Below are 23481 nucleotides of genomic sequence, written 5' to 3'. Positions count from 1 at the left end.
TGAACAATTAATATATAAAATAAATGGTAAAATGGACATTTACACACAAATCTGGGACGGATAGTCCAGGATTAAATTAAAACTTGTTAATTCAGTAAAATTACTTCTTAGTACACTTGATTGACTGATGGCTGGGGTTACGGTTTGGGGGGGGTGGAGGTCCTTTTGTTCCTTTACAGGTACAGCTGTAAAGACCATATACACTCAATGATATGCTCATCAGCTGTATGGTGACTGTATATGTGTAATCAGAGCTCTCATTGTCATATCAAGAGTCACAAACCATTTTATTTTTGTTGCAATTCAGGAATGTGTAGAGATTAGAATATGCAGATTTCACATGGAGGTGTGTTGTTGGTGATGGTTATTTTGTGAATGGATGTATGATGTGTATCTGTAATAAGCAAACCTGTGTGACATCTACAGGTGGCACGTTCAGAGGGGTGTGGTGTGTATCCCTAAAAGCGTGACTCCCTCCAGGATCCAGCAGAACTTGCAGGTGTTTGACTTTTCCCTGTCAGAGGACGACATGAAGCTGATTGAATCCTTCAACCGCAACCAGCGCTTCATTGTCCCGTCCGTCGAGGTGAGTCACTGACTTGTTTATATTCGTTTCTAACAGCAGTCTCAGTGCAAAAATGTTTATTGCCGAGACTCTATGATGGCTTTAAACTTTGCCCTGTCTGAGCTGCTGCAGAGTGGAGTCACCCTGCGTCTCAGAGGCAGAGCTGTTGATGTGTTTTGTGTCACACATCCTGACGCCTGTTGTCCTGCTGACATAACTAATTTGTTGTTTTTCCTCCACAGCGGGACGGTAAAAAGGTGTGGAGAGACGCAGAACATCCTCATTTCCCATTCCATGATGCTTACTGAGTCTACTTCTCCACAAGAGACGCTGTCCTGCTTCTCAAAATCATTGTCACGTACACTGAAGGAAACCTTTTCTTTCTTTTAATTAAAATCTGATCAAAATCTGTTTCTCTTGAGGTGAATTATGATATTTAGTGAATACATCTGTTGAGAACAGTATGTTTTTCCAGTCAACTAAGATTGTGGTGAGCACCACCTGGGGAAAAAACAGTCCATTGCATTATGTTTTCTTTCTTTGCCAGAGTGACACTGTGTGGTCAGTAAGAGAACAGCCTCTCTGACCGATTACAGCAACTTCAACATGGTGGCTATAGATTGAGAAGGTGCTCCTTCTGGGGAGGATAATTATTGAATCACAGCAGTAATACCACATTGCACTTCAAAATTTGCAATTTATCAATGAGTGAATTCTCTCTTAACAGGTTGCTGTCAGGTAGGATAAAAAAAATCTAATTAAAACCTGGGCTTTCCCCATCTCGTAGAACTGCCACACAGTGACAATGGCGTGGTGCTCAAAGAACTTGTTGCTCATTGCTGTACCTCTCCATGTTTCCTGCCTGCTCCTACTTTTAAATAATCAAATAAAAAGGTCAAAAATGTGCATTAAATCTGAATCAGTTAAGAATATCAAAACAGACACTATAACACCTCCATTTGGTGAGATTTTATTTTCAACAACATAACCTTGACAAATTTTGTAATACATTATATGCTACTGTTTATTTAAAAAAAAAAAGAGGAAGTCATTAGCAATATGTTTTTTTCTTTTCTTTCTTATAGTCTAGCATAGAATCCCGTCACTAAAGCCATTCATGTTGGTTGTGATATACTGAGAATGAGGCCACTCAATAAAACCCACCCACCCCACTGAAAAACTCTGCAGTCACTCACTCACCGTCCATTTCCAACATCCCCTTACCCCCACCCACATCAAAGCCAGGGCAAACCAAGCGGCTACATGCTTTCTCCAAGGGGAAAAAAAAACAAAATCATACAAAAGAAAAAAAAACAAAAAACAAAAAAACAGGAACACATGAAAGAAGCACAAAGTCCTAAAAATGTGGAATCTGGTGAGAATTTGTACAGGTGTGATCCCAGTACTGACCACTGTGGGGCAGTGTACATTTATCCATAAAGGTCATCGTCGGCTTCTTCATTGAACACTGGACCAGTGCCCGTTCCTCCTGAGCCATGGCTTGGTCCGCTGCCGCCTGTAGCACTGGAGGGAAACCTGAAACAACAAGAACACAAGTTATTTTCTCCATTTCTTCACACTGATTATCCTACGACAGGGTTATTCAATTACAAATTCAGTTCGGCCAGATTTTAAAACCGAGACCTTAAGCAGGGCCAGACATTTTCAGCGGTCAATAGGGAGGAGGTAATGACAAATGAGCAGCATTTTTAAAACCCAGTATTAGCTACTAAAATCAAATCTACACAGCTGGAAAAAAGAGAATAAGTCAGTAAAAGACGTATGATAGTAGTATTAGTAAAGACATTGTTTTTTTTCTTCTTTTTGGGTTGGAGTTGAGTTGTTGATATTTGGTGCTGTTCCACCAAACATTCCTGGATTAATAAAAAAAAGTTTAGGAACTAAAAGGTTCCTGAGGCCCACTGCTGCGTTTCCACTGAGGTCTACAGTCCCAGGGAGATTATGCAAATCACTAAATGTAGCCTACTTGTCTAAAGAATATTACAGAGATTATTTTATATAATAATTAATATTACAAAGATTATTTTATATAATAATTATTACAAAGATTTATTCTCAAACATATTGATTATGCATGGTGAAAAACTAGGATCAAAAAGACAGCGTGGCTGAGTGGACTGGAGCAATATTGCTTCTGGGCCGCTATTTGAATAGCCCTGTCCTACCACATGGTTTCTTCCTGGCAATTCACATCCTTGGATTTGTATTAACCATTTTTTACTGTCAATGAGAAAATGTTGTGACTGGCATTGTAAAGCTTTATGTTTTTGGATAGACAGTCATGAGAAAAAAAGCTGCTTCTGGTTCAATACTGCAGAGAAGGTACCACCCTGCTTTAATGGGGCATCTAACTACTGACACACATGTTAATGCAAAACATAAAAAAGAAAGAAAAAAAGAAGTACCTGAAGCTGCCAAAGCCACGGCTCTGCTGCAGAGTCTGAGCAAACATCTCGTATTTGCGAATGTCATTATCACTGACGGAACGACGAGCAAATCGCATTGCCTCCTCAAAGTGGTCCTTCCTGATCTCTGGCACAGGATCGTCCTCTTCCACCTCCTGTGAGAAAAAAAAAAAAAGACGGCGTCATAAACATGAAATAAATCCGAAGATGAGCAGCTCAACTAGCTGTGACAAGACTAAACAAGGGGAGAGAAAAAGTACTAACCATTGCTGATGGGTTGGTCTGTCTCTCCCTCTCTCTGCGGATCTCGTTCTCGATGCTCTCCCTGATGGCCAGCTTACACGCCCGCTGGCAGATCTCTGTGAGATCAGCTCCGGAGAAGCCATTGGTCATCTTGGCCAGGAAGTCCAAGTCCACATCCTATCAAATAGGAGAAATGTGAGGTTTTAAGTTTGATCCTGATTCTAAAATTATTCATCAGATAAATAGAACAATTGACTGTTGGTTAGAAAATGTATATCAGTCTATATTAAATGTATATTACTGACCATTAAATGGATAAAATAATTCACTGCAAACAACTGTTAAGTGCTGCTATGATTAGTGGCACTCTCACCTTGCTGATGGGACTCTTGCGGAGGTTGGCCTTCAGGATGCTCATCCTGCTCTTCTCGTCGGGCAGGGGGATGTAGATGAGCTGGTCCAGACGGCCGGGTCTCAGAATGGCAGGGTCAATGATGTCTGGTCTGTTTGTTGCTCCGATGATGAAGACGTTCTTCTTGCTGGACATGCCGTCCATCTCGGTCAGGATCTGGTTGATGACACGGTCGGCTGCTCCGCCACCATCTCCCACGTTGCCACCACGGGCCTTGGCTATGGAGTCCAGCTCATCAAAGAAGAGAACGCAGGGGGCTGCCTGACGAGCCTGGAAACATAACATGAACAAAATGGTTTTTAAACTTAATTCTGTAGAGTGAAATTAGTTAAAAACACTGAAGCATGTGGTTGTTCTGCAGATTAACTGCACCCACAGCCTACAGACAGTCTCACCTTGTCAAAGATCTCCCTGACGTTCGCCTCAGACTCTCCAAACCACATGGTGAGCAGCTCGGGTCCTTTGATGGAGATGAAGTTTGCCTGGCACTCGTTGGCGATGGCTTTGGCCAACAGAGTCTTACCACAACCAGGGGGACCGTAGAAGAGCACACCCTTGGATGGGGTCATGCCAAACTTGAGGAACTTGTCTGGATGCTCCACCGGGTACTGGATTTAAATAGAGACGACACAACTGTAGTTTTATAGTTTGTTATGCATCATTTCCAGACATGATCTCACTTCTGAAAGCCCTTCATACCTGCACCAGCTCCTGCAGCTCCCTCTTGACATCTTCCAGACCTCCGATATCCTCCCAGGTGATGTTGGGGACCTCCACAACCGTCTCCCTCAGGGCTGATGGGTTGCTCTGGCTCAGGGCCCACTGCACAACAACATTGAGTGAATTAGTATTAACCTTTGTAGACCTTGTGGAACCATGTCACTCTCACCCCACAGCCCAAAAAAAACACATTAGAGTCTTACCTTGAAGTCATCCATGGTGACAGCAAGGGAGTTCATGACTTCAGCATCAATGGTCTCGTCCTCAAGGTCGATCAGGTCCATCTTCTTTCTGATGGCCTGCAGGGCAGCCTCAGAGCAGAGAGCAGCCAGATCTGCACCCACATGTCCGTGGGTCTCATTGGCCACCTACATTAAGATAAAAAGACCTCAGTAGTATTATTTACTTTGCAGCTACAGGTAATGGACAGGACTTCAATCACATGACTATAGCAGCGTGTGGTGAAGAGAAGTTTGTGTACAAACCTGTTCTAGGTCAACATCGTCAGCCAGCTTCATGTTCTTAGTGTGAATCTGAAGAATCTCCAACCTGCCGGTGGCGTCGGGGATGCCAATGTCGACTTCCCTATCAAAACGCCCTGGAGACAGTCGGGGTTCAAGCACACACTTAGCGGTTCCAATTAAACAGATTAAGAGAAATATAATACACATCTCAAAAACATCTTATGACATCTGTTCTCAGCACTGACAACAGAAGAAACAACTTAAACTTTGCTCCAACACATTTCAAAAAGCACGAGTCTCTGGTGAATACACAAAATCCATTCCCAACCCTCTGTAACAAACATCCCATCATAAGCAGTGTTGTGAGACACACTGAAAAAAGGAAACATAACTGCAGGCAGCAATTTTCATCAATGATTTGACTCCAGTACACAACAAATCAGAATTTCAACAGTACATCTGAATTTGCAAGAGATCAAACCTCCCTGATACAGAAAATAATATTCTGAGAACCGCTGAGACATTTTAATGCAGCTACTAGTTAACCTCTTCATGCAGAGGCCATTTTTGGCAATTTCCGCCTGTTTTTGTATCACTGCAATTAAAGCTTAATAGCCACAGAAGTGCTAATCCCACAACTATGGTTTATGGCTTAAATGAAAGACAACCTTTGTCCCTTTACATCTATATGTATAAAATATTGAATTGAGTCATTCCATAAAAAAATGGGCTTCTGGAATTGCTATTTTTTTTGGAAAAAAAAAAAAACGAGTTTGAAATTTTTGGTGAAAAGGTGATATATCAAAATCCTAATTATAAAACAGGTTGAATTTTACATATATGGTTCACACACTCCCTGTCCACATGTGTACCAAATTTTAGGTTGATATGTAAAACTACTGAGGCACTATAGAGTTTTTCCAAACAGTGTCCCTTGGCGATGTACAGTGTGCAAAACCTGTCCAAAATTGTCCAATTTGGCTAAAATGCACACTGCAAGATTTTAGTGAGATTTTTTTTTTTCCAACAGATAACCTATTGGGGCCAATCACACACTTGATGGGTTTTAGGAACACCAGTTACATAAGTAAAATGCCATTTGAAAATTTTATTTCTGGGGATGAATATTTAGTGTCCAAAACCCATCCAAACATGAATTTACCTATTTTCGCCTGTATTATATTGTTATTTTCCTTTAAAACTCCAGAAGTAAACATCCCACAACCATCAGTGATGGCTTAAATTAACAAGGACATTTGAAATAGTTCATTTTGTCTTTTATTATTATTTTTAATTAAACTTGGGGCAGTAAAAACACACTTTTTGTGTCGACTTGTATTGCTTACATGTTGACACTAGGGGGAGAGGGAACCACATGAACCAGCTGGGTGCAGGCTTAAGCTTTGCCCAATCAGGGATCATTATATATCAGGTCACACCTTAGAGTCTCTGCTATTGGACCAAAAAGTTTTCACCCCCGTGACTTTGATTGACAGGCGACGAGAGACTCGCAAAACCGGGTGCGCAGTCTGCCGGAGAATGCGAGTAGTATTAGAACTGCGGAGTTACGTAAAACGCCGAGGAATATCTGGTCACGATGGATAAAATCAATCAATGGATTATTTTCGAGCACATGTTCAGCTTTTAAAAAAGGGTAAGCTTGTAATTTTATTCAGTGTTTTAGTGGGTCTATTATTGATTATTGTCCGTCTTTTTCGGCACTCGAAAATGACTTCCGGGTTTGTGTGTGCTGAGTGAGCAGGCTGGTTTAAACCTTTGATGGGGTAAAAACTGCATTTTTGTGCTTTGCTTTTGTTTATATGACAGTTTATGATTTTTTGGTGGTGAAAGAAGAGGTGTACAGATGGTACATATATGTTTTAATCACCTTCGTTGTTGACGTGACGTCGCTTGTGGGCTGCCGTAGTCTGAAATTGTTTGAGACATTTTCAGTGACTGTGAAAAAACCGTAGCACCTAGAAGCTTCATTTTTTTTCTACCTGTTGCTGAAAGTGTCCTTAAAAGGTCTGTGGTGGAGTTTTCATTACAGCATGCCTACTTTTCGTTATATTAAGGACGCCGTTCGTGTGTTATTGATTTGGGACGCCGGCGTCCCAACCACTAGGGGGCCTGCGTGAACAGGTTAAACACATCTACACTGTTTTAAATGCATGACCACTGAAAATGACTTCAGTTGAACATGAGCAAAAATGAAACTTCTGTTATAAATGTGTATATTAATAGCTGATTGTGTAATCGATCCATTCATAGAGACGCACTGGATGCTACTTCTCTGTAACTGAATACAGATAACTTACCAAATCTCCTGAGAGCTGGGTCAATGCTGTTGGGTCTGTTGGTGGCAGCCATGACGATGACATGAGCTCTTTGTTTCAGGCCGTCCATAAGAGTCAGCAGCTGAGAAACAATGCGCCTCTCCACCTCTCCATGAGTCTACAAAAAGACACAATTCATGTTACAAACCGGCAGTGTGTTGATTAGCGTTTAAGGTGACAATAGAAAAAAAAAAAGTTTTTTAATCTGTGAAAAATTACTGTTTGAAATGAACATAAACACATAAATGCAAATCATGTCTAAATAATAATAATAATAATAAAATAAAAATAAAAACACTTTCCAATTTCAAAGTTTCCTGATATCTGGCCACTGATGGCCATTTTCATTTAATCCACTAATAACCTCCATAAATTATAAAACACACACTGTCATGTGACAATCAGCCATCCATTTAGTTCTCCTCTCTTCCCGCTCACCTTCTCTCTCTTTGGAGCGATTGCGTCAAGCTCATCAATAAAGATGATGGCAGGGGCATTCTTCTCCGCTTCCTCGAAGGCCTTCCTCAGGTTACTCTCGCTCTCTCCTGCCAGCTTGCTCATAATCTCAGGACCTAAAAACAGAGCCGAAACATTTTGAGAAAGCTGAACTATCCCCAACTACTGTCTTTAAAAGCCAAGAGAGCCCATCTAAACTTCTTTAAGACGTGTTTGAGATTTACCCCGATGTAAAAAATATATATATCAGGCATAATAACATTATGACCGCCTGCCTAATAGTGTGTTGGTCCCCCTTTGCCAAATACACAACAACAAACTGTGATGCACTGTGGTTCTGCCAACTTTCTATCAGAACCAACATTGACTTTGAGCAATTTGGGCGACAGTAGCTGGTCTGTTGGATCAGACCACACAGCCTTCGCTCCCCACATGTATCAATGAGCCTTGGCCGCCCATGACACCGTCGCCGGTTCACCACTGTTGCCATCTTTAACCACTTTTAACAGATACTGACCACTGCAGCCCGGAACACCCCACAAGAGCTGCAGTTTTCCCAGATGCTCTGACCCGGTCGTTTAGCCATCACAGTTTGGCTCTTGTCAAACTGACTCAAATCCTTATCTTGACCATTTTTCCTGCTTCTAACATCAACTTTAAGGGAGAAACGTTCACTTGCTGCCTAATGTATCCCACCCACTAACAGGTGCTATGATGAAGTGTTATTTACTTCACCTGTCAGTGGTCATACTGTTATATGTGTATATACTGAAAAACTGCTAATGTAATGCAGTATAAATCATCCAAACCACTTTTCCATCTTTACTCAAGGGAATAAAAACACCTCTCTATTTTTAAGCAGTACTGTATAAAACTTTTGATAGGATCTTTTGTCATAATTTAATTTTCTTCTTCATAGAATGTAAAAGCAACCATTGACAGGATTCTTAGTTTTGATGGGACACTTTTTTTTAAGGTGTGAAAGCTGATGCACACCTAAAAAAAATCTTGAAAAACAGGTGCGTTGGAGCATAGGTTAGGAGTGAACAATGGTAAAAATGGTCTCCCGCACACTGTCAAGTCACTTGCAAAAGACTTAAATAAAACAAACAACGTTTCGGTCCACAGGACCTTTTTCAAGCAGAGATGTTTTAAAAAAAAAAGACATTTCAGGCAAATATATGGCCTACTATAACTAAGATAGCCAATCACAGGCTGTGAAAAATTACCCCCCCACTGATCCAGCCTGTGATTGGCTATCTTAGTTATAGGCCATATATTTGCGACGTTGTTTGTTTTATTTAAGTCTTTTGCAAGTGACTTGACAGTGTGCGGGAGACCCTTTTTTACCATTGTACACTTTTTTTTAACAAATGAGAAAAACATGCCTAAACAGCAAGTGCAGTGACAAATTTCATAATAGATGTCTGTTCGCACCATTAATCAGGAAGAAGAAAGCTCCAGTCTCATTGGCCACAGCTCTGGCGATCAAGGTCTTTCCAGTTCCTGGGGGTCCATACAGCAGGATTCCACGTGGGGGCTGAAAAGGGGGGAAAGCATTTTTTGAGCTCAGATTGTATCGTATGAACAATGATTTTGTCTCGAGTCAAGTCTTTATAATAACATCATAATGCAAACTAAAAAGCAAGTGAAAAGTGTACAGCATATCAGATATGACAAACTCAGCAGACTGGTTCAGGTTGTAGTCCTGAGTAATTCAATAATGTCCACTCCACATCAACATTATGCCTAAGCTAATCAATATTTGCTACTATAATAAGACGCATACATTACTGCATGCGTATGATTCTATTACAACCTCTGGGTGTTTTCAAATTCAGGGTGGAAATATTTCAACAGAAAATGTTCCAGATAAAATTCCACAGCAAAGGCCAAACAGCTGGCTGGATTGTCATACCTTGACTCCAATGGCCTTGAACAGTGCAGGGTGTCTGAGAGGAAGCTCCACCATCTCTTTGATCTGAGCCAACTGCTTTCTCACTCCTCCAATGTCATCATAGCCCACCTCGTTCAGAGACTCCTCCTCATCCTGCACATTCCAACACGAGATGTTCAAGTGTCAATGCAATCCACGTTTGGCAACTGTTAACCAATGTGACATATCTGCTACCCACCTCTCTCCTGATTGGTTCTCCCTCGCAGTGGATGACTGTATCAGGAGCGACAATGCAGTAAGGAGAGGGATCGGTCTCCACCACCTTGAACTCCACAGCACGCATGCCACCTCTGACCAGGAATATGTCACCTTCACAAGGAAAAAGACGAGATTGTTCATTTCACCACTATAACAAAGTTACATGTTGACATATACAAGTGATTATTTATCAGGCTGGACAATTATCTTTATTCTGACAGAGAAAATTGGTACTCACCTTTGCGGATGGGCCTATATGCCTCCAAAAAGTATGGCTTCAGATAGACCTCAAACAGGTTGCCAGTGATTCCTTCTACTGTGTCATCTATTGGGAGGACGTGGATCCTCTTTCCATACTTCACATCAGGGCATGGCTGGATGCTGAGGGAGACATTAGACTTAATACCACTTCTGTTTTCTAGGGGTGTAAAATAAACTGAAGACAAGTATGTCCTTCTACCCACCTGATGACATCACCCAGACGGACTCTCAGGTTGTTGCGGACCACCCTGTTCATGCGTACTTTTTCATCAGAGCAGGTGTCATCTGACAGCACAATGCACACAGTCTCCCGCCTCTTTTTTCCCTTCATCAGCACTGTATCTCCACGGAAGAGCTGCAGCTCATCCATCTTGGTCTGCAGAGACATTATGCAGAGTTATTTCACGAACCACAATGTTCAGATACTGCTGATCAATCATAACAACTCGGATCACAACATGGTTGTGATCTGTAGGTAAGCCATGTATTGAACCATTTACCTGAGAGAGGGAGACCACGCTGTTGTCTTCATTGATGGATTCATCAACGATCAGTCTGTTTGGTCTGTTCTTCTGTTTCAGAATTGCAGTGGCTAGGTCATCATTTTTGGATCTATGATGAGAAACAAGGGGAGATGCAAGTTGTAGGTTAAACAAAAGACTTTTTAATAACGCATCTCTGAGGTTTCATACAGCCCTCTCACCAACACATGTGATGCTCAGATGTAATAGAAAAATGTAAAGAAAACCAACAACATCCCACTTCTACTGCAAACTAATATTAGGGTTGGTAATTTAATTTTATTCATTATACACACAATAAACATGTCTCTGACAGTGCTTCTGAACAGAGTTTCAGGTTAAGTTTCTAAACCGGGTTTCAGGTTTAGTTTCTAGGGTGAGTCTCTGGGGAACTTATAAAACACTGTCAAGCGAAACCTCAGGATGATTTTCCATGTTGAGGAGGTCACAGGGTGCTGCCTAATTTAAGATAAATCATTACTGACATTTCAAAATTTGCCCATAAACATAGGAGATTCATAAGAGGTTTCATAACAGATCAACACACCTAATACCCAGAAATGAACTGATAGTACTGGTTGTGTATAATGTGCATTGCTGAATGTAAGTTAACAGTATTGTTTGTGTTAGAATTTTTGAATGTAAATGAATTTCTACTATTTTGTCAACACTTTGATGGGGTCCATTTGAATAAAAGCATCGTACGTTTAAATATATGTCGATGAGGCATTAGTCAATCCTCTATATAAACAATCTATTGTGTGTAATACAACTAAAAATAAACGATGGATTTCTGTGACTGTTAGTGCAAACAGGTCGTTTACATAATTTGCCAACAGCACTGACTGCACGTTACACGTGTAAAAACCCTCACAAATCAAACCTATATTAGTCACACTGCCAAAAACAAACTAATACGTTAAGGTTCAATATGTCATGCGTTTCTGGAAAACTCTTGGGACCGGTTTTGTAGTTTCTCTTTCATGTTGTTAGCATGCTAACAGTAGCCTCTAAGCTAACAGACTGGCGAGCAAGCGAGCGCAGATGACACAGCAAAAGGAATAGAAAAAAAACTTTGTTAGCCAGCTAGGATTTCCCTTAAAAAAGATAGACGCTCTGACTTATCCTTGAGCTTTACATGATTTGGCTGTCAAGGTAACCATCGGTTATGTATTAATCAAATGTGTTTTTTTTCATTGTTTTGCTAACAGGGAGATAGAGCCCGAGCAAATTCTCGATCATTTAAAATGAATAGCCAGCTCCGTTAGCCTGCTAGCTCTAGTGGCTACAGACAGCTCCGTCACAGAGTTAGCCATCCGGATGACCAGCGATTTCTTTCGCTAAAAATGTTTGATTAATAACCGGGTCGATGGCGTTTATCAATTGCATTAGTATTTGTTCGGTCCAATTTAACGCCCAGTCTCGAGGTAGGCTGTTAGCCGGTGTATAGGCCAACTTGTCGGTATGACGGTGGATGGCTTTGGCCTTGACACTATTGCTAAGCTAGCGCTAGCATTCAAACACGACAGCAATGACTGCGCTTTGTCAGGTCGCTGTCACAACCGGCTACGCTCGGTCCCGTTAACCGGCCAACGACAGCACTCAAACAACTGTCAACAATTCACCGGGGGATACCATCGTGTTTGTCAGAGGATTTGCAGTGTGGGGTTATTTAACCAACGGACAAAAAGTGCGGAGGCTGAAGTAACTGACCCCATTAGCCCTGCTGCTAACAGACTCGTTTATGTATTAGCAATCGAGCTAACTTTAATAAACTAACGTATTCAGAGCTGACGTTAGCCATTTAAAGGGCATATATCGATAACCATTGTTCCCGAAAAACGCATTTTAAAAATTATTGAAAACGTTTCTACTTACTCCCCTCCCGAGGCCATGGTCGTCCACCTGGATTACTATCAATAAATAAAGAAATCCTAGCTAAATGTTTCAGAGGCTTAACCGGTTCTTGATTCTCTACGTTCTGTGATTTCACACGAAAGACCAGCAGGTTCCGTGCTCCTCTTTAGACTTATACCGTGAGCTGGATGCACCCTGCATTCTGATTGGCTAGAGGGTAACTGACAAATTCAACAACCAATGAAGGGGTCTGGAATCGGGCGTCACCGAAACGTTGTGGAATTTTAGCCAATTGGAAAAGAGTGGGTTGTTCCTGTTGTCATCAACTTCTCTCTGATTGGTCTATCGCCATCATCGGCCATCCAATTGATGCTTACCGCGTTGATACTGAAGAATCGCAAAAACATTGAATTGGACTTACTTTTCATAACAACGGATCTTGCCATAGTCTTATTAATAGGAAGAATTGACAAATGAATAGCAGCAACACAGTTAAAGGTGTATCTTCATAAATAGTATGTTTATTTTATATCATAAAACACTTTTAATTAATAGATAACAATAACAGTTTTCATCACTCTTGCTTGATATACAGTGATATATATCACCCACCGAAACCTTCAGCTTCACAGTGTCCAGTTATCTTGTATTACTTTATGTATAAACCACCACCTGTGTTAATTCTCAGGCTCAAGAAGTAAGTCCTTACAATATGGTTTATTTTAGTGTCCCTGTAGAGTAGACACATGTTTGTTGTGGGTATGGGTTTCAGTTCAAAGACCAGCGAAAGCTGATCCTGTTCAGTAAGTGATAGGCCATTCTTCTTTTGTTCTTCACCAGACTGACTAGGTAGGACGAAGTTCCCGTACTCTGTGCTGCAGCTCTGTGGAGTCCAGCAAAGGGCCAGACTGAGGTTCCTGCAGGTATACAGGAAGACCCCTGCAAAGCAGGAGGCAGACACACAGTTAGGAGAGTAACATCAGAGTACAGTAAATGTGATCTGCTTGAAGAATCATAAGACTTAGAGGCTCAAAATGTTATTGTCTTGGAAAAATTTTCTGTTCAGACCTATTGTATTTAATAAGTTTTGTTTTCAGAAATTTGCTTTGTATCTAGATCCATCAGAGACAGACTGCAATTTTGTTTTTGAGTAACCATCAAATTTTAAACCAAAATGATTTTAGTCTCTCTGTTTTTTTTCTTGCATACTTGCAATTGAAATAACTAAAATCTCCCTGATAATATGTATTGTACGCCTTTAATCCATGTACTTGTGGTGCAGGTATGTTACTTACAGTTGGACCTCACCAACTCGGTTGGCAATGTTAAAGTTGTCTAATTTCATTACTTCCAGTAAACATTACGACTGGAGTTCATGTTAACTGATGATGATATTCTCCACACCACCAATGAAGGGATACAACTTTATGCTCTAACTATTATATTTCTGTTTTAAATTAAACAAAGGAAATAATTGACAGCAGCCTTGTGTGAAATCTTCAGACTAGGTTGACCAACTGTTTTTGTGTGATTTGTCCCGTTGCATGCACATTAGCTTGAGTGTACAATGCTTTAATGTGGTTAGGGTTGGGTCTGTCTCGTGTGGCTTATAAAACCAACAACCCCACATTGGGTTTTACCGAAATTCATCCATGTATTAAGACCTGCACACATGTAGTGAGGTCATCTAAGATGCATTATGTATTAAGTGTACACTTTCTGCATTAACATACCACACAGCATAAACCACAAACTCTGTGAAGATTTGGTGAATATAAGAATGACGGTGTCTTACTCCGCTGAGGACTGTGAGGTGAAGCTCCAGGTCTTTTCCCAACAAGCTGCTGCCTCCTGTCTCCTGCCAAGCCTCCACAGCACTTCACCACACCACAGTCCTGCACCCACACACTCTGAGACAGCACATACAACATGGTGGTGTGTTCAAACAAAGGATCACATAATCCCAGTACAGATTCACTACAGTCCTTTGGTGCATTCATGTCAATGCCAAGAGTGCCCAGAGAAAATGTGATGTGACAGTGAATGTTTTACATTTGAAATAAATTCTCTTTCAATCGGTAGCCAGTAAAAAAGCTATTACAAGAAGGTGGTTATCAAAAGAGTCCCCATCGAAAGAGGAGTGGATTGCAATTGTGAAAGAAATATATGACATGGAAAAAATGACTTTCTCCTTGAACTTGTGCATGGATAAATTCACTACATACTGGAGGAAATGGACAACTCATCTGGAATAAATGGTCCCTCATCACAACAGGACACAGTTAGCATTTACTAATGTGATTGATTGTGTTTTGTTTTGTTTGAGTACATGTGGTACTTTATGCTTTATGATATGAAGGAAAGACTGTGCGTAAATAGAACTAAAAGAACTGAAATGTCTTTAAAACCTGGACCTAGCCCTATCTCTTAAAATGTACACGTCATATTGATTCATTCTCCCCTGTGTATTTTATTTTCTCCATCTGTGCCCTTTTTTTTAATGTTCTTTTTTCCATATATATTGTAAAACTCCTTAAAAACAAAGTTTAAAAAAAAAATCTCTTTCAATCAGAACCTGTAACTCCACCACCAGTGCTCAAATCCAAATTTATTAATCCATCCAAAATATTTCTAATTTGATGTCTGTATTAATACCCATGTATGGGCCTGAAGTGACTGCCTATGACTGACCTTTAGCTGCCTCTCTGAAACCAAGATACTGCAGTGACTGCCATAATCCTGTGGCAAAAATTACTTCAAGCTTGCTCAGCTGCATTCACGATGAATATACAGCTGTGTTATTAATATACCTGGGAACGCCTGCAGACTGAGCAGGAGGTCTCGCAGTGCCTCTTTCAGTTGGTCTGTCTGGGTGAAGCTGATACCCCTACCAGCAAGCGAAAGACTTTTCAGCCTTTGGAGGATACACAAATTTGTTTCCTGCTTGACAACCATGTCTGCACTGGGGATTTGTGGTTGGAAACCTGTAATTAAACATCAACAGGATATGATGCTTAAAACAACAGTAGCTTCAGGTGAGAAGAGCAGAAAATTCTCTCCAAAGTAGGTCATGAAAGTACCGACCTTTCTTGTTATAGCGGACCTTCACCAGCAGGTTGATACACCTGTAACGCAGAATTCAATCTCATAATATGGTAGTATTGGTATAGTAACATAGATATAACAAAACTTCCATCTAACAGACCTAGTGTAGTGAGTCACAGCTTGTTTCCAGTCCTTCAGGTGAGTGTGGTAGTGACCCTGCAGGAGGTAGGCAGCCGCTGTCCAGAGTAACATCGCCACCTTATCTTCACCTTCTCCTCCCTCACTCCTGTCCTCTGGATCCTCCAACACCGGCTTCTCTGGCAGCAGCTCAAGAGTAGTGTTGATGACTTCGTTGCACAGTGCCATGCAATCTGCAGGCCGCCCAGCCATGAGCAAGGCAGCGCCGGCCTCAAGGTAGAGCTCAGGCAACCTGGGGAGGGGAGTGGCCTCGGTGTGGACCTGCAACAGAGACACACAGGAAAGAAGATGTAACATAAACATCTTTCTTCGTTCGAATTCTGCTTCGGGTGGCTGCTTTGGGTGGCCCTTCACTGCATGACACTTATCTTTCTTTTAAAAATAAATTTAAAACTATGGTTGAGAGACGGTCAAGTATGTGACCATCTGCTCTGAAACTGTAATGTAGGTATTTTATTGTATGCACTGTAATTGTATTGTATACTATGTATTTTATAAGTAGGCATAGTACTGTTTTGTGTTTCTTTTTTTGTTTCTTTTTTAATGCATTTTAATTATTGTAGTGCTCAAGTCACCTGCCCCAGAGACTACGGTTGAAAATTAGCCAACTTGGCTAAACCGGCATGTTTACAGAAATGTTTATTAATGTGCATTGTCTCTGTATATTTAAACCAATAAACTGAACTAAACTAAATTCCCCCTCTCTCTACCTCCCCATTTCCTGTCTCTCTCAACTGTACTATCAACTAAAGGCAAAAATGCCCCAAAAATATACTTAAGAAAAAAAGAAAATACAGTCTGACTTCTTGCAGTATACACAGGATTACATCTCAACTCATTTTTAAATTATCTTGCATGTGACTCACTCCGTATTGATCTTTTGAGTGAAGCGCAGACAGCAGGTCCAGATAATGTTCCACACCTTCTGTCACCCTGCAGAAACAGCAACCACACCACCCATGTAACAACTACAGTGTGCACGTCGATGAATCCACTGTTCTTATCTCCATCTGCATTTGAGACTCTGAGCTCTCCATACTGGCTGCTGCCTCACCTCCCATGGAGCACACACTTCAGGGCCAGATTGTGGAGGACAGAGAGGGCAGAGGGGACTGAGAGCAGGTTGTGCAGTGATTGGCTGCAGAGCAGTAAGGGTGGAGAGAGGAGATGGGAACTGGCCAGAGTAGGAACTGTAGCAGAGGGCAACATCAAACTCTGTGGAACAAGAGAGGTTTCATGTTTCAGTATGCAAGTCTACACTTAAGTCAATATGCGTCAGTGTCTAAAATTAACTCTTTCGTTCGCTTTATTGAGCTATTCAACCACAGCTACAAGATGAATGTTTTTGAATAATTTTACAAGGACATAGCATGCCTGTCCTTGCCATGTTTATGAACTACATACTGTATGTGTGAGCGACTCACCGAGTGCAGCAGGCGAAGAGCTTGTATCTCAGCCTGTGTGTTCCCCAGCTGTCTGTAGATGAGCATACTCTGGTACAAAGCACATCCACAACAGGAGTCTGTCTCCAGCGCCTTCCTGTAACACTGCAGTGCCATTTGAGGTCGGCTCTGGTGACAAATGAAAACACATACGCTTAATACCTGCAAATGTTCAAACCTGTCAGGTCCAGGCAGGATGTATGGTAATTTATTTGTTTGAGTATTCTGAATGTGTACCATATGGGCGAGGCAGGAGCCTGAGAGGAGGTGAACATATGCTATTAGAGCTCTGGGTGCGGGCAGGGAGAGAGCTGACTGCAGATCAGAGAGAGCGTCTGAACTCTGACCTTCACTCAACCTTTCAGCACCTTAATGACACACACAGAAGACAACAAAACACAAGATTGATTACTGAGTAGCGGAAACAAAAGTCAATTTACGTATCACTGTCTGGGTTCAGTTTAAACAATTTTATTTAAAGAATTTCCTCTCACTTCCTGGGATTAGGAGCCTGTGGAGTGTTGGCTTACAATCAGCATTATAACAAAAAATGACACAGTAGATCCAAGTAGTATTTTTTCTTTTCTTTCTGTTTTTCTTGTTTGGTAGAATTCATGCAAAATAAGCAAATTGTACAAAGATTAACATGTATTTACACAGCCCACAACTGAAATCAATCAAATCGCTGTTCTGCAACGAACTGCATCTGGTCTTTCAATATATGTTAACAAAAAACATGAATGTTGCTGACCTTGAGCAATGGAAGTGCAAATCTGCAATAGTTCAACAAGCCTCCTTGGGTCTGTCATTAGCAGAGGGATGTCAGAGGATTTCCCACTTGCCTCACTCCTCCTGTCATCCCCATCTCCACCACACAGTGTCTCACACAGAGAGCACAACTCCTCCTGCATCACAGGGAAATCATGTAGCTGAGTTTTACAGAACAGTTGTATGTGTTAATACTGACATATCCACAGCAACAAGGAAGTACAAAACAATAAAGACAACAAGGCATAAACACTAATAAACGGACACTTCAGTAAAGTGGTTTGGTTTACACCAAAGGCTGAATGACAAACATTTTATGAGCTCAATCAAACTGGACTGAATGGGAAGATGCAACAGAGCTCCTTTAAACCACACCAAACACATGTGAGGCATGAACATATGCAAGAAACAGGAACTTACCTTAAATTCCTGTATAGGTTTCAGTTGGCAGGTGGCCAACCATATTGCCCACTGCAGACAGAGAAGGTACAGTACACAGGAATTCAAAGCTGCGTTTCCATTTAATTTGAGAACGGTTCTCCAAAACACAGAAGGGTCTGAAGCAAGAGAGTCCTCTCCCGTCGTCTGAAGAGCTGCAGGGAATAAGAGCAGCATGTCAGTGGAATTACTTCCTTTTTTTTTAAAGGCTCCATGCTGTGCACTTTTCTCTGGGTTTATTTACCTGCTGATATCCCTAACAAGATGTATCAATGGTTTTGAGTACCTGTGATCTGCCTAATATTGTTTATACTGCCCCTTTCTGTTGCCTCTTTCTGGAGCTCTAGCAGGCACAGGTCATTTGGCCAATCAGAAGAGAGAATGAGAACCTCTCCTCTTATTGGCTGACTGTTTTTGAGTGGCATGTGGTCGGGCCAATCATAGGCAAGTTACTGAAACCTAAGCTGCATTCATAAAAATTGAAAAATAACAACTGGTCACGGTGGGCGGAGTTACCTTGTGTGTGACATCACAGAAAGGAGGAAGTGCTATCTGCTCATCTCAAAGAGAATGTTCCTACAAATGGGCGGTGTGTGTTTCTCCATTTATGACCAGTTTGATGCATGGGGCAGTATATACGTGGCCCAGAGACCTCCGCAAGCACCAAAAAATAACCAAAATCACATTTTTCATGCCATGGGGCCTTTAAAGTATATTTTTTGGCGTTTTTGCCTTTATTTGATAGCACACAGGAAAGGGGGAGGCAGAGAGAGGGGGAATGACATGCAGGAAAGGTCTGCCTGACGCGGGATTTGAACCGGGGACGCCTGCATTGAGGACTGTAGCCTCTACATGGGGCGGCCACCTTAGCCACTGAGCCACGCACCGTCCCTACTTCCTTTTTTTATGTGTATCATTTTGTCATGATTTTCCAAAAGCGGCCTCTACCTCTCTTTAGTGCTTGTGTGAGGAGCAGCTCGGCTTCTGTGAACTGAGACAGAGCGGTAGTGCACACGCAGGCGTTGTACACCACTGATAGCTCCAAATGAGTGTGATCTGCAACAGGAGGAGCACCTGCAGGGAAAGGAGGAGAAGACAGAAGATGCTTTGAAGCACAAGCTGACCTTTCCACTTTGACAAAATCAGTCTTTGTGTTATGAATTAGATGGAGTACCTTGGATTTTCCTCAAAAGTTTGTGAAACTCGGAGGAATACCACCTCAGGTGGGACTGGTTCTGATCTCGGCTCAAGGTTTCTCCTCCTCCTTCCTGCTGCTGAAATGACAAAGTGAAAGCAAACTGATAACATGAACAGGATGTAACAGTGTTTGCTATATTTAGACAGTGATCTGAGGTGGAAAGTCAAAGTCCAATTACTCAAATAGTGTACTTAAGTCCAATTAAATCCAATTAAGATGTACCTCCTGAATGCTACCGCTCATTGCTGTCACAATATCATTTTGAGATAAAGACGTTACCTTTCACTACACACTGACTGTATATTGTCATAAGCTACTTCTGAGAAAAGATTTAGCCCACAAAACATATGATCACTAATTAATACCTGCTGCATATGTTATATCCAGTTTAGTGGTGAGAAGGCTCCACATTGACCTGCTCCAATGATAAAATGCTTCTTAATATAAAATAACATAATTGAGAGAAGCCATGCTGCTCAATGACTACTTTCTATTATGTTTTCTATTAAAACTTTATTGTTCTCAGTTAATTAACACTTAACACCTTAAACGCAGAATTGTTATTCTAATAATGTTTTACTGTGTGTTATTGCTACTGTAAGTAACGTGAAAAGATATGACTTCATCCACATCTGGTCATAAAACTGTATCTAGGCCTACTGACAAAACAAAACAAACACAGTGGAAAACTGTTTGTTTATAACCGATGGTCTTCCTGTGTTACAGATAGTAGTAGCGTATAGTCTTAACGGCTGTAGACATTGTTTGCCTTTTAATATACCTATTTACCATACAGTACAAGTTATTTATAAAGTAACCAATGTTGTCCAATGTTAGAATAGGAGTTCATATCAAACTGTTGTCTGAACGTACCCTCCATTTGTTTATCAGCTCGTTGTTTTCCTGGATCCACTTATTTAGTAGAGAGGTTGGTCGATACATTTTTGCTATTTTATGAAAAAGTCGATGTTTTTGTTGTTTAGTTTGAAGTTTCCCTCGCTGACCGAGCGGAGCTACCGACACCGGAAGGAAGCGCTGTGTGTCTGTCTCGGTGTCGGTGCAGAGCGGCGGTGCTGCCCCCTGTGGCCGGCGGGGGAAGCGACTGCGACCGGCCGCTGACTGCTGATTGTCCACCAGGTGGCGCCACGACAGAGCGGAGGAGAGCCAGACTTTAGTTTTGTTCTGGAAACTTCAATCATTAGGCTACAGTTCGTCCAACCACCAGACCGAGCTGCGAGGGGCCGATGCTGTTTGCCCTTTGTCGTGAACATAACGACACTCACAGTAAGCCTACAGACACACACAACTACACAGCCTTAATGTAGGCTATTTAGTTTCACTTTGAATGATGTTTGTCCACTTAAAAAAAAAAGAAATCAGTGGCCAAACTGGCATGTCCCCACCATCATGTGCACACACACATACACACGCGTGCACATGTAGGCCTACAGGTCTGAAGCAAGTAAATAGCTACAAGCCAAGGTCTTAATTACATTACAGCTGACTCATCGTTGAGACTGCCAGGACAGCCATTTTTCCAGTTGTCCCCCACAAGGTGACCCCCTCTTTTCTCATCCAGTTCCACTCCTTTCCTCTCCTCTCATCCCCATGTCCCTCAGTCATCCCCCCATCCATGCATCATCATGTTCCCTGTTGTCTGCAGCCTCCATTGTCCGCCTGTATCAAAGCCTCCCTGCTCCTCTTTTCTTTCATCGTCTCAAGTCTCCGAAAGCTCTAAATAGCCTATATCACTATGGGGGGGATATTGAGGGAAGATCCTGATATCCACTGCTCCTCCTCAGCACACACTCACACAGTTGCAGCACAGCACATTACACACACGCACAAGAGCTGTCTTCCATTCCAGGTCTCTACGTCTTTCATGTCCCCTGAGACAGGTTTCACTGTTTTCTGACATTTTCCTCTGCATCGATCTTGCTATTTTCCATCTCTCTGTCTGACTCAGTCAGCCTCCGTCTCTCCATCTCCAAGGACAAGGTCGCTTCATGGCAGGAGCCTCCCACCTCCTTTTCCTCTCAATGCCTTTTTACATGGCAAGATTTCAAACCCCCATTAAAAAGGCCATTTTAAAACATTTTACTGTGACAAATCCAGCCAGGGTGCCACAGAAGGGCGAGCTGCATTTCCAGCCTAAATTCGGCCGTTCAATACACTTGCTGGACATTTCGCAGACGACCTTCCACCATCTGGAGGTCTTATTCCGTCCTACAGCTTATTTGATCAGCGAAATAGAAATCCTTTTAGGTATGAGACTTGACTGGGATTGGACCAGACCTACTACACTATTATCACTGCAATACTTGATGTGGTTTATGAGGTTTCATCTGCTTTCTACTTAAAGCTTGTGCCCCTCCTGTTAGATTTCAGCCCTGAACGGCTGGTTCAAATAACAAAGAACTGTCCAACATATAGGCTACTGCAACATGAGACCCTCACTATATCAGGGCTGAATTCTGCTGACTCTGCTCCATTATTCTCATCTATAAAACATGAAGCAAGAGGAGGGGGGCTGACACATGTTATTTCTGTCCTGCATGCCCCCTGCTCCCCTCCCCCCGGTTCAAAATGATGAGATGTGGTGCAAAACACACTTTGCATCTCACAAACATGAACACACATAAGGCCTCTGGGATTCACCTTTGAAGATGAGTTGTGAAAAATGCAAAGTTGCTGAGGGCAGGTGAAGGGCTCGTGTGTCACACAGTCCCCGGGGTGTCACTCTTGACAACACATGTTCACAGGGGGAGAAAATGGCTGAGACCAAGAAATGAGTGAGTTCTGATCCATCTATTCTTCACCACACACCTCCGAGGGACGGAGCAAGGCATCTTTCTACACAGTTCCCCCTGCTCCATGCAGCGCAAACTCATTCACCCTGAATTTGAGTAATCAATAGGTGCTGTATGTGCTCTTCAGAGCTGGTCCTCCTCTCAGAGCATCCCTTTAGATCAGCAGAGACAGCTCAGTGTATTTTTCTGTGAATGCTGTATCATTGCAGCTCAGTGGACAGACAGACACCCTGATGTGCATGCACCATGAAGTTGCTATTTTTTGACAGCTTCTTCTTTTTCTTTTGCTGCTGCCGTTGTTTTGGGGTTTTATGTCAGTGCTGTCACATGTCATGCTTGGCCTGCACCACATCTGCACATCTGGAGATTAATTGCTCTAAAATAAAATAAGAAGCAGGAAGATCAGATTGAGAGAGAGATGAAAAGTTACATTTGAAGAAAAGGGGCAGAAACAAACCTTTTGTGTGTGTGTGTGTGTGTGTGTGTGTGTGAGAGAGAGAGAGAGAGAGAGAGAGAGAGAGAGAGAGAGAGAGAGAGAGAGAGAGAGAGAGAGAGAGAGAGAGAGACTGTCAATGGCCCAGCAGTTGAGTTGAGTCCCGGGGGGGTTGGCGTGGATCTGCAAACTCACACTGCAGCAGTGAAGCTACAGAAAGCATCAGCAGAACCAGAACACACTGCACACCCACACAATCAGTTCACCAGACTCACTAATATGTGTTTTATTACTATGTCTTCAGTTGTTTAAAACATTTTAAAGAATATGGTTTGTGAGAGCTGTTTATTAAGAGCCATAGCAGCAAATTAACAATGGTGCAGGCCTAAAATGACTCCAATCATTTAACACACACACACAGCCCAAGATTTTCTCCAGATGTTTTAAGGCACATAGAATATAAAAGTTGCGACTGATGCATGAAAAGCATGTTATATGCTTTATAAATCAGTGCTCTTTAGGATTGCTGTGCTTAATAAACCTCGTTAACACCTTTAGAAATTCAAGTCATTAACTAAGGGGCGATACACCGACGTTCGTGCGCATGCTGAAGAACAGATATCTCTTTAAGTGGAGTGTATGTCCTGGTGCTGACTAGTGAGTTTTCCCTCCCTCCTATATAAACCCTGCGCTCTCCCTCCTCTGCAGTCACTTCTCCTGTGGACCCGCCAAC

At 41.9% G+C, this 23481-nt stretch overlaps 3 protein-coding genes across 4 annotated transcripts in view; 1 reads left to right on the top strand and 2 right to left on the bottom strand.

The window, feature by feature from the left end:
• Window positions 1-1291, top strand: part of akr1a1a (aldo-keto reductase family 1, member A1a (aldehyde reductase)) — a 29237-nt gene extending 27946 nt beyond the window's left edge. For both annotated transcript variants that reach the window (XM_083978931.1, XM_083978930.1), the window contains exons 8-9: window positions 427-586; window positions 808-1291. In XM_083978931.1, coding sequence (XP_083835057.1) covers window positions 427-586; window positions 808-873 — 226 coding nt within the window. In that variant the 3' untranslated portion in view covers window positions 874-1291. The remainder of the gene's footprint in view (window positions 1-426; window positions 587-807) is intronic.
• Window positions 1292-1519: 228 nt separating this feature from the next.
• vcp (valosin containing protein) lies at window positions 1520-12587 on the bottom strand. Its single transcript, XM_083978929.1, has 17 exons — window positions 12438-12587; window positions 10539-10650; window positions 10242-10414; window positions 10016-10158; window positions 9758-9888; window positions 9541-9672; window positions 9060-9162; window positions 7605-7738; window positions 7149-7284; window positions 4852-4964; window positions 4570-4734; window positions 4346-4468; window positions 4042-4254; window positions 3608-3916; window positions 3256-3411; window positions 2992-3146; window positions 1520-2101 (listed from the first exon to the last, which is right to left on the bottom strand). The coding sequence occupies exons 1-17, from the start codon at window positions 12452-12454 to the stop codon at window positions 1996-1998; spliced, it is 2421 nt and encodes an 806-aa protein (XP_083835055.1). The 5' UTR covers window positions 12455-12587; the 3' UTR covers window positions 1520-1995.
• Window positions 12588-13058: 471 nt separating this feature from the next.
• fancg (FA complementation group G) lies at window positions 13059-20508 on the bottom strand. The gene is made up of 14 exons (XM_083979735.1): window positions 20379-20508; window positions 19482-19581; window positions 19256-19381; window positions 18290-18462; window positions 17853-18006; window positions 17339-17469; window positions 17084-17230; window positions 16714-16874; window positions 16526-16592; window positions 15622-15920; window positions 15501-15541; window positions 15227-15400; window positions 14212-14326; window positions 13059-13355 (listed from the first exon to the last, which is right to left on the bottom strand). Exons 1-14 carry the CDS (start codon window positions 20445-20447, stop codon window positions 13262-13264), a joined length of 1851 nt encoding a protein of 616 aa, XP_083835861.1. The 5' UTR covers window positions 20448-20508; the 3' UTR covers window positions 13059-13261.
• Window positions 20509-23481: the final 2973 nt, after the last annotated feature.

Source organism: Trachurus trachurus, assembly GCF_905171665.1.
Source record: "Trachurus trachurus genome assembly, chromosome: 9".
Taxonomy (NCBI): Eukaryota; Metazoa; Chordata; class Actinopteri; order Carangiformes; family Carangidae; genus Trachurus; species Trachurus trachurus.
The sequence above is the reverse complement of the archived record's forward strand: the minus strand, read 5'-3'. Positions and strand labels throughout refer to the sequence as shown.

Bases quoted from the DNA above. Each gene is read 5' to 3' on its own strand.
- vcp (XM_083978929.1), bottom strand. The intron at 4,735-4,851 runs GTTTGTACACAA...ATCTTAATGTAG, and splicing joins ACGATGTTGACCTAGAACAG to GTGGCCAATGAGACCCACGG. The intron at 2,102-2,991 runs GTACTTCTTTTT...TTGTTGTTTCAG, and splicing joins CGTGGCTTTGGCAGCTTCAG to GTTTCCCTCCAGTGCTACAG.
- fancg (XM_083979735.1), bottom strand. From the start codon at position 20,447: ATGTATCGACCAACCTCTCTACTAAATAAGTGGATCCAGGAAAACAAC. The intron at 19,582-20,378 runs GTACGTTCAGAC...TTGTCATTTCAG, and splicing joins AGCTGATAAACAAATGGAGG to CAGCAGGAAGGAGGAGGAGA. The intron at 17,470-17,852 runs GTCAGCAACATT...TGTGTCATTAAG, and splicing joins TTGCACTTCCATTGCTCAAG to GTGCTGAAAGGTTGAGTGAA.